General features: G+C 44.9%; 1 protein-coding gene across 1 annotated transcript in view; it reads left to right on the top strand.

The window, feature by feature from the left end:
- pappa2 (pappalysin 2) overlaps positions 1 to 19,323 on the top strand; it is a 379,187-nt gene that overhangs the window by 247,970 nt on the left and 111,894 nt on the right. The window contains exon 16 of the mRNA XM_080196777.1: positions 12,493 to 12,706. Within this exon, the coding sequence (XP_080052903.1) occupies positions 12,493 to 12,706 (214 nt within the window). The remainder of the gene's footprint in view (positions 1 to 12,492; positions 12,707 to 19,323) is intronic.

Genomic DNA, 19,323 nt, shown 5'->3' with positions numbered 1-19,323 from the left:
TGAAATAAATTAAACAAACTAAAAGAAAAATGTAAAGAGTGGCTCTTTGGTACAGGGATACTGCATCAAACGAGAACAAATCACAAAGGAAACATACAAATAACAAATTAAAATGTGATTATCGAGGTCAATCAAGCACTCCAGCCCCCGTGGCACCCACCAAGCACAGAATGCCTCATTCATACTGATGTTTTAAGATGTGTGGGATAGGTGTTTTGGCCATGCTAAATTGCCCCTTAGTGTCCTGGGATGCATAGGTTAGAGGGATTGGCGGGGTAAATATATGGAGTTATGGAGATAGGGCCTTGGTGGCGTTGCTGTCGGTGGTGAACTGCATTGGCCATCCCTTAGTGTATCCAAATGAGCTTCAGAGTATGGCGACTGGGGGATTTTCACAGTAACTTCATTACAGTGTTAATGTCAGCAAAAGTAGCACCGACAACAACCCCACCTAGGCACTATCCCCACAACTCCATGGCTCAATGGGCCGAATGCTCCCTTTCTGCACTGTAGGATTTCCACGGTTCTAAAACAACCAAACAATTAAATTAAACATGTCCCTATTTGTAAGTGGACCAACACCCCTAACTTGTTGAACAATTCAGTTGCCTTATCAATGTAGTTACCATAAATTAATTAATTTATTGCCTTTGGACCTGAATTAATCAGACATTAACAGAAGAACTGTAAAAAAGTATCTTAAAAAGGAAAGAAATGGGAAATGTGTAGGGAGGGGATTCCAGAGTTTGGGATGTTGGCAATTGACCATCCAGTCACCAACGCTGGCGCAACTTAAAATTGGCGAATTAGAGGAGCTCAGATAGCTTGGAGGATTGTGGGGCTGGAGGAGATTACAGAGAAAGGAAGAAATTTAAAACCAAAGATGAGCATTTTATAATCGAATTGTTTGATTGGAAGCCAATGTAGGTCACTGAGCACAGGGGTGATAGGAGAATGGGATTTGCTGTGAGTTCAGAAACAAGCACCAGACTATTAAATGACCTCATGTGTACAGAGGGTGGAATGAGGCAGAGCAGAGCAGCAGTATGTTGGAACAGGTGAGTAAAGAGGGAACAAAGGCATGAATGAGGGTTTCAGCAGCAGTTGAGCTGAGTCAGGGGTGACGTTGGGTGGTAAAGTGACAGGAAGGAAACAGGCAGTCTCAGTGTAGACACAAATATGTGATTGGAAACTCATCACAGGATCAAATGTGACAACAAAATTGTGAACAGATTGGCTCAATCTCCACCTCTTTCCAGGGAGTGGGATAGAGTTGGTAGCTCAGAAATGGAGTTTAGAGCAGGGATCAAAATCAATGGCTTCAATATTCCCAGTGTATAGTTGGAGGAAATCTCTGCAGATCCAGAGCTAAATATCAGATAAGTAGACAGATCGTTTAGCCTCAGTGCAAGAGTCAAGAGAAGTGGTGTTGAGGTAGGGCTGGGTGTTGTCAGTGTGCATATGAAAACCAAGACAGTGCTTTTGGGTGACGTCACCATGGGGCAACAGGTAGATGAGGAGTGTACTATTAGACTCTTTTCCCCAAAATGGATCTGCAGATCCACAGTGCTCAATACTTCCACACCTTACCAGCCCTTTCTTATTGACCATCACAGTGTCCTCTTAAAATAAAACACACCACACAACAACCACTCCATACTGAATTTATTCAGCAATGATTCCAATACTCCAATCAATACTCAACCAAATTACCCTTCTGCATCCCCTTAATGTCCGTTTTATGGATATCTTGGCCTAATTTAATGCCCCAGTGCCGTGCTAATCCACTGAGCTCAGCATGGCTGGTAGAAGATTGCAGACTTTCAATGGTGGGAGACTGCAGTTGGCCTTGCAGCACACCTTGAGCAGCCCTGGTCAGATATCATTCTTAATTCTGTTAATTGTTGCTTGAGCAATGTGACTCTGCTCAGAAAGCCTTGTTATGTCTAACTGGAGTTGCTAGGCTTACTTGACCAGTCACACCTAAGAACATAAGAAATAGGAGCAGGAGTAGGCCATCTAGCCCTTCGAGCCTGCCCCGCCATTCAATAAGATCATGGCTGATCTGTCGTGTCTCAGTTCCACATTCCCGCCCTCTCCGCATAACCCTTAATCCCCTCTCTTATCAAAAACCCATCAACCCGCATCTTAAAAATATTTAGCGAGGTAGCCTCCACCACTTCAACGGGCAGAGAATTCCAGAGATTCACCACCCTTTGAGTGAAGAAGTTCCTCCTCAACTCCGTTCTAAACCGCCCCCCCCTTTATCTTGAGGCTGTGCCCCCTAGTCCTGCTGTCCTTTCTGAGCGGGAAGAGTCTCTCCACCTCTATCCTATCCATCCCATTCATCATCTTATACGTCTCAATGAAATCTCCCCTCATTCTTCTAAACTCTAACGAGTACAAGCCTAGTTTATTCAGCCTCTCCTCATAGCTCAACCCCCTCAACTCCGGCATCAGCCTAGTAAACCTCCTCTGCACTCCCTCCAAGGCCAAAATATCCTTGCGTAAGTACGGCGCCCAAAACTGCACACAGTACTCCAGCTGCGGCCTCACCAATGCCCTATACAGCCGCAGCAAGACCTCCCTACTTTTATATTCAATCCCCCTCGCTATGAAGGCCAGCATCCCATTTGCCTTCCTGACCACCTGCTGCACCTGCAAGCTGGGCTTTTGCGACTCATGCACAAGGACCCCGAGGTCCCTCTGCACCGTCGCCTGCTGCAGTTTTTCTCCACGTAAGTAATAATCCTTCCTACCATTATTCCTACCAAAGTGGACCACCTCGCACTTGCCAACATTAAATTCCATTTGCCAGTTCCTGGCCCATTCGCCCAGCCTATTTAGATCCTTCTGCAGACTCTCCACACCCTCCGCGCAATTTGCCGTTCCACCAATCTTGGTGTCATCAGCAAATTTCGAAACCATACACTAGGTTCCCTCCTCCAGATCATCTATATAAATGGTAAATAGCTGAGGCCCCAGCACCGACCCCTGAGGCACTCCACTAGTCACCAACCGCCAATCCGAATAGCACCCGTTGACCCCCACTCTCTGCCTCCTATTTGACGACCAGTCCTCTATCCACGCTAACACCCTACCCCCAACTCCATGTCCCCTGACCTTCTGCAATAACCTCTTGTGAGATACCTTGTCAAACGCCTTCTGAAAATCAAGAAAGATCACATCCACCGGCTCTCCTCTATCCACCGCCCTAGACACATCCTCATAGAACTCCAGTAAATTTGTCAGACACGACTTGCCCTTAACGAAACCGTGCTGCGTCTGCTCTATCAAGCAATTCCCCTCAAGATGCCTCGCTATTTCCTCCTTGATGATGGATTCTAACATTTTACCTACAACAGACGTTAAACTAACCGGCCTATAATTTCCCACATTTTGCCTGGCACCCTTCTTAAACAACGGCGTAACATTAGCCGCTTTCCAATCTTCTGGCACTTCCCCGGAATCCAGCGACGTCTGGAAAATAACCACCAAGGCATCCACTATCACCTCCGCCATTTCTTTCAGATGCATTCCTCGGATGCATTCCATCCGGTCCTGGGGACTTGTCCACAATCAGCCCCTCCAGTCTGTCGAGCACCACCTCTCTAGTAACAGTAATGTCATCGAGACCCTCAAGTCCTACCACCTTTCCATCGCTAACACCCGGCAAATTATTCACGTCCTCCTCCGTGAAGACCGAAACAAAAACACTGTGGCACACAAAAACACACAAACACTGTGGCTACAAGAGCAGATTAAAATTTGGGTATTTTGTGGCGAGCAACTCACTGCATGACTCCCCAGAACATTTCCACCATCTGCAAGACACAAATTAGGATGGACTACTCTCCATTTCCCTGGATAAGTGCAACTCCAATAGCACTCGAGGGCAAAGCAGATGGTTTCATTGATACCTCTTCCACTACCTTAAATATTCACTTCCCCCACCATTGGCACAGTGGGTGGGATTCTCCCATCAGGTAACTAAGTCTTGTGGCAGAGGCAGGCACATGGAGTGTTTCCCACTGCAGAGGCAGGGAGGAAAACATCCAACTCTTCCAGTCCTCTCCTCATTAATTATGTAACCAGGTGTTTTGTGCAATATTCCTTGGAGGGGCAGCCCTGATGGTGTGTAGTCTATTTAGGCGCCATATTGGAAAGGTGCCCAACATCACTGACCCACTATTAAAGAACATTCTCAGGCTGGAAGATGGACTTCCTCCTGGACACCAAATCTGGAAGATCCACCTGTAGATTCTATCCCCCAGCCACTGTTGTGGTGTTCCATGATCCAGGGTTACCATGGGCCTCCATCCTGAACTCTAGGGGCAGGTCCTGGCATTGTTCAGGTGAGTCCCAGCACCTGCACATCATGCTGTTCCAGATGTGTTTTGCACTGGTGAATGGGGCATGGGTGGAAGATTCCGGTTGGGCCTTCGTCTGCTTCCCATTAGTGGGATGCAAATAAGTCTCGCGCCAGCCTCCAGTGGGTTTCCCGACCCACCATGGCAGGCGCCGGCAGAAGATGTCGTGGAGAGTTCACGCTGCTGTAAAACCAATTCTTTAATTTGTGCTTCATACAATTTGCAGTTCACAGAGAAACCCTGGGAGCTGTCCAGTATAGTTGGGGCTCAGAGAGAACGCTGAGAAGGTGGCGCAAGGTCACTGACTGCTTTCGTGCTGGAGAGTTTTCAAATGCAGAGAAGTCCTGGGAATCATTTGTAGCTTGGTGCTGCCATAAAACTGGAATGTGAAGAAACCGGGGAGGAAACACAGCTTACTGAAGCTATTGATCAGCGAAAGAATTGAAAGTGAGCCAGTACTTACAGGTGCGAGTGCACCTTTGTGAATCTTGGCGTTGAACCGGCAAAGGCATGGGAACATTCCATCAAATATTCCGCTGCGTATCATTATCCAAAAAGCAGTTTAGTAATTCGCTAAGGTTTCTTTGACAGCACTTCCCAAACCATCAACCTTTACTATCTAGAAGAATAAGGGCAACTGATGCCTGGGAACACCAGCACTTCCATAACTCATTCCAAGTTCCACATCATCCTGACTTGGGAAACCTGTTAATGATAACTGTAGAGACTCGGAAGTGTGCTGTTGATGTTTCAATAGCAGGATATAGTAAATATACACGCTACTGTATGGGGTCTCATGTCAGGGTACAGGTATTATATGTGGAGATAATACTGGCTTGGATAGGGAGTTTTTAACAGAGATACAGAGAGTAGAGATAATGGGTCAACCTTCAATTATCAGAGTAACTTGTGTCTCTCAGGATATGGGATGAAATGATAGAGTTTTTTATCTAGATTTGCAGATGACAGAAAGTTAGATGGCACAATGAACAGTGTAGATACACAGGAGTAGCAAGTAGTAAATGAACCTTGATAGATTATATGCATGGGCAAAACTGTGGCATATGGAGTGAATGAGCAGAGATTTTAAGTACAGAAATCTCTGAAAAAATGTAAAAGATAACTAAAAGGATGAATGCAAAGTTGGCCTCTTTATCTCAAGGGGTCTGTAACACAAAGGGGGTGATGATATCAGATGGTTATAGTGAAGTCCCCATAGTCCCAGGTGACCATAGGCTGCTGTCCCCTTCAAAGGGGGTGGTGATTATTTAACCTGAGGATTAGACAAGGGGAAGGTTGAAAAGCAGGAGCTTCATGAATAATTCAGCCAGTATGGGAATTGAACCCGTGCTGTCAGCGTCACTTTGCATCAGTAGCCAGCTGTCCAGCCAACTGAACTAAACCAATTCCTGAGCTGAGGCAGTTATATAAACTAGTTAAATTCTATCTGGGATACTGCAATCTACGCTGGCACCACTTGAATGATAACTGGGGCTAAAAGGGTTAAATTATGAGGATAGGTTTCACAGACTAGACTTGTATTCCTGTGAGTATAGAAGACTAAGGCCAATCTAAATGAGGTGTTTTAACATGATGTGACGGGGTAGATGGAGACAAACTATTTCCTGTGGCAGGAGAACTCAGAAGAAAGGGAATTCTAAAATTACAATGAGTTTGTTCAGTGCAGTGATGTCAGGAGGCATTTCGGCACAGAGGACAGGGGAAATCTGGAAAATGCTTCACTGAAAAGTTGCCGAAGTTGTCGGTCGGTTGAAAATTTCAGAACTGATATTGTGAAGTAAGTGGGAGTTCTGTTCACAAACAGGGTATATAAAGACACAAACTCAATTTACAAAATAATGGTAGGAATGCGAGTCTTTACAGCTAATCAAGTCTTAAAGGTGCAGACAATGTGAGTGGAGAGAGTGTTAAGCACAGGTTAAAGAGATGTGTATTGTCTCCAGACAGGGCAGTTAGTGAGATTTTGCAAGCCCAGGCAAGTCGTGGGGGTTACAGATAGTGTGATGTGAACCCAAGATCCTGGTTGAGGCCGTCCTCTTGTGTGCAGAACTTGGCTATCAGTCTCTGCTCAATGACTCTGCGCTGTCGTGTGTCGTGAAGGCCGCCTTGGAGAACACTTACCTGAAGATTAGAGGCCGAATGCCATGACTGCTGAAGTGTTCCCCAACAGGAAGAGAACACTCCTGCCTGGTGATAGTCGAGCGTGTTCATTCATCCATTGTCATAGTGTCTGCATGTCCCCCCCAATGTACCATGCCTCGGGACATCCTTTACTGAAGCATATCAAGCAGATGACGTTGGCCAAGTTGCAAGAATATGTACTGTGTACCTGGTGGATGGTGTTCTCATGTGAGATGATGGCATCCACTATTGATGATCTGGCATGTCTTGCAGAGGTTGCTGTGGCAGGGTTGTGTGGTGTCATGGTCACTGTTTTCCTGAAGGTTGGGTCGTTTGCTGCAGACAATGATCTGTTTGAGGTTGTGCAGTTGTTTGAAGGCAAGAAGTGGAGGTGTGGGGATGGCCTTGGTGAGATGTTCATCTTCATCAATGACACGTTGAAGGCACCAGAGACGATGTCGTAGCTTCTCTGCTCCGGGGAAGTACTGGATGATGAAGGGTACTCTGTCCACCGTGTCCCCATGTTTGTCTTCGGAGGAGGTTGGTACGGTTTTTTGCTGTGGCATGTTAGAACTGTCGATCGATGAGTTGAGCGCCATATCCTATTTTTATGAGGCCATCTTTTAGCATCTGGAGGTGTCTGTTGCGATCTTCCCCATCTGATTAGATCCTGTGTATACGGAGGGCTTGTCCATAGGGGATGGCTTTTTTAATGTGTTTAGGGTGGAAGCTGGAGAAGTGGAGCATCATGAGGATATCCGTGGGCTTGTGGTACAGTGAAATGCTGAAGGGACCGTCCTTGATGGAGATGTGTGTGTCCAAGAATCCAAGAGTAGTCCATGGTGAGTCTGATGGTGGAATGGAACTTATTGATGTCATCATATAGTTGTTTCAGTGATTGTTCGCCATGAATCCAAAGGAAGAAAATGTCATTGATATATCTAGTGTATAGTATTGGTTGAAGGTCCTGTGTGGTGAAGAAGTCTTGTTTGAACCTGTGCATGAAAATGTTGGCATATTGAGGTGTGAATTTGGTCCCCATGGCTGTTCCGTGAGTCTGGACGAAGAACTGGTTGTTGAAGGTGAAGACATTCTGGTCCAGGATGAAGCGGATTAGTGGAAACTGGCAGTTGTCGGCATTGAGTACTGAGGCAGTTGCGGCAATGCCATCATCGTGGAGGATGCTGGTGTAGAGTGCCAAGACATCCATTGCGACAACGAGTGCTCCTGGTTCAACTGCTCAATGTGTGCTGAGTTTCTGTAGGAAGTCCGTAGTGACGTGGACAAATGCCAGTTTCCAGATGCAATTTTACAATTCGGCTAATGAAGGCAAGCATTCTGTATGCCTTCATCATCACCCTATTTACTTGTGCTGCCACTTCCAGGGATCTGTGGACTTGTATGCCAAGATCTGTTTGTTCCTCAAAAGTCCCAAGGGACCTACATGGTATATATCCTACCCTTATTCAACCTCCCAAAATGCATCACCTCACACTTTTCAAGATTAAATTCAATTTGCCAGTGCTCTGTCCAATTTACCAGCTGACCAATATCAGCTGGTAACCTAAGACTATCCTCTTCACTGTCAACAACACCAATAATTTTCATGTCATCTGCAAACTTACTAATTATACCTTCTACATTCACATCATGTATATAAGAAACAGCACTGATCCCTGTAGTACACTGCTGGTAAAAAGTCTGACAACACCAGGTTTTAGACTCTAATAGAGTCTATTATCAAATAAATCGGTTGGACTAAAACCTGGTGTTGTCAGACTTTTTACTGTGTTTACGCCAGTCCAACGCCAGCATACCCACATCATGTACACTGCTGGTCACAGGCCTCCAATCACAGAAACAACCCTCCATTGTCACCCTTTACCTCCTATTAACAAGTCAAGTTTGAATCCAATTTGCCAACTTGCCTTGGGTCCCATGGGCTGTGGACCTCTTGGACCAGCCTTCCATGTGGGACCTTGTCAATGGCCTTACTGAAGTTCATGTAAACCACATTAACTGTGCTACCCTCATCAATATATTTAGTTACTTTTTCAAAAAACTTAGATACATTAGATTAACAGGATCTTCGAACAACAAGTCTGTGCTGACTATCCCTGGTTAATTCCTGCCTTTCCAAGTGTTGATTAATCCTGTCTCTTAAATTCTTTCCAATAGTTTCCCTCTCACTGACATTAGACTAACTAGCTTATAATTACTAGGCTTATCCCTGCTGCCCTTCTTGAATAAAGGTACCACAGTAGCTATCCTCCGGTTATTTGAAATTTCATCTGTGCTTAGCAAGGATTTAAATATCTCCATCAGGGCCCCTGCAATCTCCTCTGTTGCCTCCCATAGCATACTCATCAGTCCTTACAATTTATGCACCTTTATGCCTGCTAAAATATCTAATACCTCCTCCTTATTAATCTTAACATGCCATTGAACCTCACTGTCCCAACTAAAATCTCCAGCTACAATGTCTTTCTCCTTAGTGAGTACAGATGAAAAATATTCATTTACAACCTTGCTCACGTCCTTTGGCTCCATGCACAGATTGCCCCTTTGGTCTCTAGTGGGCACCACTCTTTCCTGGGTCATCCTCTTGCTCTTAATATATTTATGAAATGCCATGGGGTTTTCCTTAATCTATCTGCCAATGATATTTTTGGTCTCTCTTTCCCTCCTAATTTATTTTTGTAGCACCACCCCCCCCCTCCTCCCTCCTCCCCCTCCTCCTCCTCTCCTCCCCCTCCTCCTCCTCTCCTCCCCCTCCTCCCCCTCCTCTCCTCCCCCTCCTCCTCTCCTCCCCCCCCTCCTCTCCTCCCCCCCCTCCTCTCCTCCCCCTCCTCCTCCTCCTCCTCTCCTCCTCCTCCTCCTCCTCCTCCTCCACACCCCTGAAGGGCCTACCTATTTTTAGTGCTCAATACCGACCATACGCTTCCTTTTTTTATATCAAATCCTTGACATCCAGGGTCCTCTGGACTTGCCTCCCTTGTCCTTCACTATCAGAGGAGCGCTTGTTCTAACTCTCACTATTTTGTTTTCAAGAGATTCTCATTTTTCAAATGTTGATTTAGCTGCAAGAAGCTGCTCCCAGTCTACTTTTGCCAGATCCTGTCTAATATTAAAATCAGCCTTCCCCCAGATTTTTAAAATTTTTTAAATTCCAATTCAATCAAATTAAGTCCAATTCAGAGTCTCAACAAGTTAGGATGTTCCCAATCCAAGCTGACAAGACACGGCTGTCACCTCCTGTCCTGGCCTTGATCTACATGATCCAATCTGATTGGAGTAGGCATTGCACTTCCTCCAACGCTTAATCTCATTTGCATCTTAGCCAAAAGGCCGAGATGCCACTTTTAAAAATTGCTTCAAATGAAGCTGAAATGTAACCTAATGACTTCAACCAAGTACAGCATGTCGATACTACACTTGATCTTAGCCAAAGTAACTTGATTTCTGGACCAGCCTTATTCGTTTTCATGCTGACTTTGAAACTTCAAAGTTATGATCACCATCCACAAAAGGCTGTCCCACTGACACTGACACTTCGACCACATGCCCAGCTTCATTCCCTAAGATTCGGTTTAGCACTGCCCCATCATTTGCAGGACTATCTACATCCTGGCACAAAAAGTTCTCCTGGATGTACTTTAAAAATCCCATCCCATCTAATCCTTTCACATTAAGATGATTTCACTTAATATTGATGAGGTTGAAATCCCCAACTACTATAACCCTGTTCATCTTAAACCTATCTAAGATTTGCCTACATACCTGCTCCTCTGTTTCCCTCTGACTGTCCCTTTTTTACTTCTAAGCTTCACCCATATGGCCTCCTTGAAGAGCCTTCTAAGACAGCGAACAGCCTCTATTCCTGTTGGCCTGCCCCTCAGCCAGTTAACACTTGGGAGGAGGGTTATGTGGCTCACGGCAAGAACCCCCCTCTCTTCTAGCTTAGCCATCAGTTCTCTCGTTCTGATAATGTCACCAGGAGCAGTGCCCATTACAGGGACTAGACCCTATCCCTGCAAAGAAGAGTTAGGAACTGGCTGGAGAGAGAAGTAGGATGGTGGGGTGGTTCCTGGCAGGATGAGTAGGTAAGACCCAGGAAAAGGTGCCAAGGGATTGGGGGCTGAGTTGCACAGGCCTGGGTGGAAGTGGACATCTGGAAGGATATGGGCAGACTTTGCAGGCTTTGGGGGAGGGTGTTTGTAGTGCTGGTGGTGGTGTGGTGGGGGATGAGAGTGCCTCCTCCTTGGGGGCTTTGAAGGATGCTCATGCTGACCTTTTTGTGATCATGCACATGGACACCTGGAACCCTCAGTTCTGCAGCACTCTGGTAGGAAGATAGAGAGACTGCAAAGTGGGCAAACTCATATTTTCCCACATTATACTCTGTAAAATTTCTGCTCACTCACTCAAACTATTTATCCCTCTTTCTTTAAGGACCCTATGTCCTCCTCACAGACTTCTGTCCACCCTATTTTTCTCTAGCCTGAAATCTTAAATCTTTGTCTCCTAGCAGAAGGATGAACCAGTAGAACTTGGACATGAAGAATACCATTATAGGTGGCAATTCTATCAAACTGCATTTAAACTCATTTGCTCCAAGGACATAGCCCAACTTCTCTAACATAACCTTGCAACAAATATCTCTTATCCCTACTATTTCTCCATAGCCTTACAAATGTTTCCTCTTAAAGAACTCCAGCAATGTTCTGCTGAAAGTTATTACTATTTGTTCCTATTGCTTGTTCAGGCAATGCTTTCCAGATCATAACATTCCCTGTATTAAAAGAACCCCTCTCGACTCATCTCTGACTCTTTTACTAAATACCTTAAACCTGTGTGCATTGGTTTTCCTATCCTCTGTAATTCATTACAATCCAGTTAGAGACCTGTAACATGTTGAATAAAGTAGATAAAATTTGAAATTCCAGTTGTTCACAAGGAGTAAATCCACAAGATTCCACAGTTTTAGACAAACAAATTAAACTTTAATAAGTCAGAAAAGTAAAATAATCTACAATGTCTAACTTCTAATGTAACATTTAGAATTAACATGAGGTAATTATGAATTTACAGACAATTGAGTCAGACACACCTCACTGTACATAATGTAAGGCTAACAATGTATTGCTGAAATTACTGAGGTCTCGAACAGAGGAACCTCTTACAAAACTGGATTGTACCGTTGCTGGAAATGCTGACTCTAGTGGGACACAGGACTCCATTGCTAAAATACCATACCTCGCTGAACAGGAGTACAATTCTCCATTGTTAGATAATGCCCCTCAGAAGAATACCACGGACCGCTTTGGCGAGAGCCAGACTTACAGGCTATCTATTAGAAGTATTGGGCTCCATTTAAACCACACTTTCCAAATGGGAACCCATTACTTTTACCAGTTGAGTGAAGGCCATTGGCACAGTGAGACTTTGCAGCAAGTTGCATGCACAATATTGAATCGTAATTGCCGCTCCTTTGCTATCTTCACAGCAGAATACACTTGGCTACCAAAACTGTCCTTATCAAACGTGATTTGTGAGAGCGCTTAGAAGCAGGCCAGTTGAATGACTTGGGAGATTGTTCAAAGGTCAGGTTCTGCCAAGCCACTGCTCAGAACAGTGTCACCGTTCATCAGCATTGTCTGATTGATCAATTAAACAATGCTGAGACCTTTCCAAACATGTGGTTTAAATTTGGAATGTTTTGTGTTTCGAGGGCTCTGTGTTTGTAAAATATGTTGTTGTCTTAACCTTTTAAAATGCTGGGAGCTGCCAACAGATTAAAATAAAACTCTGAGTATATTTTAAACAGCACCAGGGGTACTGGCATTCATCACATCTTTAATGAATGCAAGCAATCTTGATACTTGAGGCAGTCACAGGTGCTCTGAGAATATGTTACATGGTAGGATTGGGTCAAGGACATGGTGAAACCACTGCTGTATTCATGGATTCTTTTCTTTAGGAGAAAACCACTGGCTGAAGTGCATGGATGATGGATTGTGGTCACTCCCTGAAGCTTACTGCAAGGTGGAATGTCACGCCCCTCCACCAGTAGCGAATGCCAAGCTACTGGTGCCAAGGTGTCAACAAGGAGCTCACGATGTTGGTTCCGTTTGCAGATACAAATGCATCCCTGGCTATTACGTGCATGGCAATAATGACAAGAGATCCAGAAAGTAAGTAAGCGAACATACTCGTCCTAAAATGAAGTTCGCGGTGTGAATAAAATGGTGCAGTTGTAACTGGCAGATGTATAGAGTGTCCTCTGGATGTAGCAGAGCCCTTTCTGTGGATTTTTAATTCCTGTGGGTGGGTAAAGCCCTTTAGCCTGTCAGTGCCGCACTAGGGAACATCTGTGTTTATGGAACTTGTGAATTGTGCTCCTCCATGGGTTGCTCTAGCTTTAGCTGCCAAGGCACTGAGCTCTGAAATTCACTGCACACACCTCTCCTTTAAAATTTTCCTTAAAAATTCTCTCCTTGACCAAGGCTATCTTTAGTACCTCCCTATGGCTCAGTGCCAACCTTTGTTTGATAGCGCTTCTGTAAAGACAGCTCAGGCTGCTTTGCAATGTTAAAGGAGCTATATAAATATGAGGACCTGAAATTTAACTTCTAAGATCGACGACACGGTGGCACAGTGCCAGGATCCGGGTTCACTTTTGGCCTCAGGTGATTGTGTGGAGTTTGCACATTTCCCCCGGGTCTGCGTGGGTTTTCTCCAGGTGCTCCAGCTTCCTCCCATACTCCAAAGATTTGCAGGTAACATTGATTGGTTATGCTAAAGGGAATTAGCAGGGTAAGTATGTGGGGTTACGGGGGTAGCTAAAGGGAATTAGCAGGGTAAATACGTTGGGTTACAGGGGTAGGGTCTGGGTGGGATTGTTGTCAGTGCAGACTCGATGGGCAGAATGACCTCCATCTGCACTGTAGGGATTCTATGATTCCATGAAGTCAGGTAATGGGAGTTGGAAAATTTTCGGGCTTTATGTACCAGCATCAGGAAAAAGGGCTTGAAGGATTGGGGGTAGGCGGGGAGGGGAAGGGGGGGTGGGCAGGCGGGCAGGGTGCGGTTTACTTTGGGTAGTGATGTTCTGATCAAGTTCATCATCTGACCGGATAGTTTGGCCAGACATTTTCTGAATCTTGTTCTGGTTCCTTTTAGTTGTTCAGAATGCCATACCAATCTGGCCTCTGGTTGTGGTTTCTAGTTATGTCAGACCACATGTTCCGGCCATTGCTTTCTGCATTGGTGTTTCCAGTGTTCTCTGGTACCACACTGGGCATTTTCTGGGTGCGTGTGTGAGCCCACATCACCTGAGTTACTTACTAGGCTTTTCTGCATTAGCCATTGTGAATTGTGCATAGCCAATAGATCAGGGTTTCCAATACTGTGGTACGCTGACTTGGAGCCTGGCCTCATTTCAGATAGCTGTGAGGCCTCTTTAAGTCCTGGCATTTTTACGATTGGTGGATGTGGCCTGAGAGGCAGATCTTTGAGGCCTGATTGCTGCAAAAACAAATGTTGCAGTTAAACAAATCTTACCATGCTGAACTTTGCTCTCCCTACTGGCATCTCACAAACTCTGAGGCACTAAAATACCCAGAAAAACTTAGGGCAGCACTTTGTCGTTCAATATAATGGCTTTGTTCTTACGTCGGCATTGTATAAGTGCATCCATGCTGTAATCTTTGGATTTATTCAGGAGGTTATTTTGAAATGCTTCAATGGGGGCCAAGGCTACCACAAGCTCAATTACCCTTTCGGCCATCTGCTGTCATAAAATTGTTATCACGCGCCTTGTCTCTACGTCTACTTATGAATTGATCCAAGGTTTGCATTAGTGTGTAAGTTAAAAGACATGAACTCCAGATGGTATATTCTGAAGTTGAGCTTCACTCATAATTGATCTCCAAGTATAGGTTATATGTGCAGTCCATGGAGACCTTCATTGCCTGTAGCAATTTTAATCTTTCAGGCTTGTTTATCCAATACAACAATATCCAGGTCCAGAAAATAGCATTTGAGGTAATTTTAGAGCAAGGTGAACTCAAGGGAGGTCTTCTCGTCTTCCGTTCGAATATTGTAATATTTGTGGTCTCCCTGTGGCTTTCGTGCAGAATTGTGGATACAGGAAAAAATCTTTAGGACTTTGGTTCTATGGCTATCTGGCATGCAGTACCTCACAGTGTTAACTGGTCACAGCTTGTTTGACTGCAATGGTGGCGCTGTTGCTGCCTTCCTGGCTTGCTGAGAGCATTGGCCATGGAGCTGTGAGTTTGACATGAAAATGGATGGCAGGACTGAAAAAGCAGTTTTAAGAAAAGGAGCCATGTTTGGACTTTTTCAGATCTGTCATTTGATGGACTCATATTTCTTGGACCAGCCTCAAATGTTTAATTGCTTCTTTCTCTGCCTGCTACCTGACCTGCTGAAGAGATGGTCTGTAGCAGCAGTGTATTCTCCTGCCTGGATTTTTGCTAGTGCTAGACCCTGGAAGTGGCTATTCAATAGCTGTTTCTGCACACACTTCACAGTAGGTAACTCAGACAACTCAACCTCTCCTGATTTACAGTAATCTTACTGGGCCCCGAAGCCTGCTGGTTGGAGTGAGGCATATTCCATTAAAAAGTGATAGCCGTATGATCCCTAGAGTGGTGCAGTCCCATTCACACACTGAGTACTTGATGATTGTTTCATTTCCTCACCAGTTCTTTGGCGTATAATAAGGTTGAGGGTTGTGCATTTATCCATTGAATCTTCAAGTATCATTGACCAAGTCTGCTGCCATGTTGAATGGTTCTATTTATCACAAACATACCAATCAGATGACAAGGATTAGTGAAACAATAATGTGGGTTTGTTATTTGAAGGTAATACTATATGCAAAGAACATTTACTGGGAGGCTAGGTAGACATGTCTTTGGGAACATTGCTGTATTCTATCTGCAGAATCCTGGAATTATACATCTCACCCTCTCCCATAGTGGGCAGTTTCAGATGTGCATTTTCAAAGCTGCGTGTACCTCACCTCACAGCACAGAATTTCAGAAATTATGCAATAATTATCTGAAGCATGTGACCTGAAATCTACTCATTTGAAAATTAGAAACTGTTGTTTCAGATTTGGCATTTGTGTACTGATTTGTTCATAGAATCCTACATTGCAGAAGGAGGCCATTCAGCCCATCAAGTCTGCACTGACCGTAACCCCATGCATTTACCCTAGCTAGTCCTCCTGACACTAAGGGGCAATTTAGCATGGGCAATCCACCGCACATATTTGTCATTTCAATTCTGTCATTAATGGAAAGGCTTAGCTTGATAATTGGATTGTTGTTCAGAGGGACAACAGGTTCAGTATTTCAGTGATGGATGTCTGTTGAGCACAATGGAACTCTTGATGAGTAGGTTAGAGCCACCAATCATTTGAAATCTCACTAAAGGCAGAATCTCAGCCTTGACGATTAGAACTCTTGACGTTCAGCAATGAGTTATTGGATGCTCATTCAAAGGGTTTTGCCTCTAAGATTTGTTTTCCACTGTTGGCGGCAGTAATTCTAGAAAGCATCAGTTTTCTCACTGAGAGACGATCAGGTGTCACCACACCCTCCCCCCCACACCCCTTAACCTCCCCAGCTTCATTGAAACTTAGTTATGTTCTTAGGTATTTCCCACGTATCAAAATCCTTGGCTGGGATCTTCCCATCCTGCCCATGGTGGGAATTGGCTGGGTGGGTGCAACCAGAAAATTTTAAAAAGGCAGCCAGACGTTGATTGCTTAGGAGCATGAATTTCCAGTCCCGTCTGCAGGAGAGTCAGGTTCTGGAAAGGGAAGGTCAACAAGGTGTAGGCGCAGACTTGATGGACTGAATGGCCTCCCTCTGTAATGTAGGGTTTCCATGATTCTATGAAGCCAACAAAATGCACTGTCCCATCCAGGAGCATGCCTTTTCCGTTGTGTCAGCCAGTCATGCAGGCTGAGGGGGGTGGTAGGAGACAGGGAAAGCCTTGAGGAGAGCACAATTTGCAACAAGGGGGAAATGAAATTTTGTTGGTCACAGAAAGATATGCCATGTGTAGCGATTCCAGTCAGTTAGTTAAATTTTTCAACGTGAAAAAAAAGTAAGAAGTCTCACAACACCAGGTTAAAGTCCAAGAGGTTTATTTAGTAGCAAAATATACTAGCTTTCGGAATGCTGCCCCTTTGTCAGGTAAGTGGGAGTTCTGTTCACAAACAGGGCAGATAAAGACACAAACTCAATTTACAAAATAATGATTGGAATGCGAGTTTTTACAGGCACACATGAGGACGGCCTCAGCCAGGATCTTGGGTTCATGTCACACTATCTGTAACCCCCACGACGTACCTCGGCTTGTAAAATCTCACTAACTGTCCTGTCTGGAGACAATACACATCTCTTTAACCTGTGCTTAACGCTCTCCCCACTCACATTGTCTGTATCTTTAAGACTTGATTAGCTATAAAGACTTGCATTCCAATCATTATTTTGTAAATTGAGTTAGTGTCTTTATATACCCTGTTTGTGAACAGAACTCTCACTCACCTGACGAAGGGGCAGCGCTCTGAAAGCTAGTGGACCTTGTCAAAGGCCTTACTGAAGTCCATGGACACAACATCCACTGCCCTACCCTCATCAATCATTTTCGTCACTTCCTCTAAAAACTTGATCAAGTTCGTGAAACACATCCTCCCCTTCACAAAACCATGTTGCCTCTCACTAATACATTCACTTGGATTCACAAGTGGGAATAAATACTGTCATGAAGAATCCTCTCCAATAATTTCCCTACCACTGATGTAAGGCTCACCAGCCTGTAATTACCTGGATTATTCTTGCTACTCTTCTTAAACAAAGGATCAACATTGGCTATTCTCCAGTCCTCTGGGACCTCCCCTGGAGCCAGTGAGGATACAAAGATTTCTCTCAAGGCCTCAGCAATTTCCTCCCTTGTCCCTCTCAGTATTCTAGGATATATATCCCATCAGGCCCTGGGGAGTTGTCTACCTGAATATTTCTCAAGAATCCCAATACCACCTCCTTTTTGATCTCAACATGACTCAAACTATCTACACATCCCAGATTCATCATCCACCAAGTCCTTCTCTTTGGTGAATACTGATGCAAAGTACTCATTTAATACCTCGCCCATTTGCTTTGGCTCCACACATAGATTCCCTCCCTTGTCCTTGAGTGGGCCAACCCTCTCCCTTGCTACCCTCTTGCTCTTTACATATGTATAAAATGCCTTAGGATTTTCCTTAATCCTGCTGGCCAATGCTTTTCCGTGACCCCTTTTAGCCCTCCTTACTCCTTGCTTGAGTTTCTTTCTACTTTCCTTGCATTCTACGCTTGCTTCTTCTGTTTCCAGTTTCCTAGCTTTGATGAATGCTTCCTTTCTCTCTTTGACTAGGCTCACAATATCTCTTATTATCCAAGGTTCCCAAAACTTGCCATACTCATCCTTCACCCTTACAGGAATGAGACGGTTCTGAATTCCTGTCAACTTATGTTTAAAAGCCTCCCACATGCCAGGTGTTGATTTGCCCTCAAACATCTGCCCCCAATCTACATTCTTCAGTTCCTGCCTAATATTGTTGTAATTGGCCTTATCCCAATTTAGCACCTTAACTTGTGGACTACACTTATTTTTAACCGTCAGTATCTTAAAACTTAATGAATTGTGGTCACTGTTCCCGAACTGCTCCCCTGCTGAAACATCGACCACCTGGCCGGGCTCACTGCCCAGACCTCCCCTTCCCCTTCACCACAGCACAGAGCCCTGTGGACATAGCGACCTACCTCCTCACTCACCCTCGGTGCTGCTGTGCCTGCTGCAGACTTTTATGGTGCAGGTGTTTTACTTAACGTTTTGAACATTTTGGGCAAGTTCCACATCATGGCTTTCTTTTAGTACAATCATGCATTCACTCCCGATTTTACAACCAAGCCCCATTGAAAATCGGGCACGATGAGGTCGTAAAATTGCCCCTAGAGCCTCGGTTAAGGCAAGTGTTTCTTCCAGTGGGCACTGACTGCACCTCTGTTCTTGAAGAGCACCTCTCTATTTCCCACTCACAGTGGCCTTGGATACTTGGGACGCCAGTGATCTTGACTGCACTGGAAACCTTGCACGTCATGGTTGTCGGCTGACTGTTACATCTGCTGAGCTTACTCCACCCACCATCTGTTCTTTAGGTTGTGGCTTTTTTGCTGGACCTTAGCCTTCACTCATTTATCGAGCTGTTTTCTCGAGAGAGTTGGGTTGCTGTTTCAGGTTCAGAAAACCCTTGCACTTGTAGCGTATCAGCTCTTGGATCTCTCATCTCTCATTGAAGCAGTCGCGGTGTTTCCTGGTCGAGTGACCCAGTGCCTCTTCGCGGATGCTGATTATGGAGAACTTAAAGACATGACCATGGGCATTCGGCCTCTGATCTTCGGGTAAGCGTTCTCCAAGGCGGCCTTCACGACAGCGCAGAGTCGCTGAGCAGAAACTGATTGCCAAGTTCCGCACACGTGGATGGCCTCAACTGGGATCTTGGATTCATGTCACACTATTTGTAACCCCCATGACTTGCCTGGGCTTGCAACATCTCACTTACTGTCCTGTCTGGAGACAATACACATCTCTTTAACCTATACTTAATACTATCTGCACCTTTAAGACTTGATTAGCTGTAAAGACTCACATTCTAATCAGTATTCTGTAAACTGAGTGTGTGCCCTGTTTGTGATCAGAACTCCCCACTCACCTGATGAAGGAGCGTTTG

This window comes from Carcharhinus amblyrhynchos, chromosome 9 (assembly GCF_965287045.1).
Source record: "Carcharhinus amblyrhynchos chromosome 9, sCarAmb.v2.hapA, whole genome shotgun sequence".
In the NCBI taxonomy this organism is placed as follows: domain Eukaryota; kingdom Metazoa; phylum Chordata; class Chondrichthyes; order Carcharhiniformes; family Carcharhinidae; genus Carcharhinus; species Carcharhinus amblyrhynchos.
This window is presented reverse-complemented; position numbering and strand designations above follow the sequence as displayed.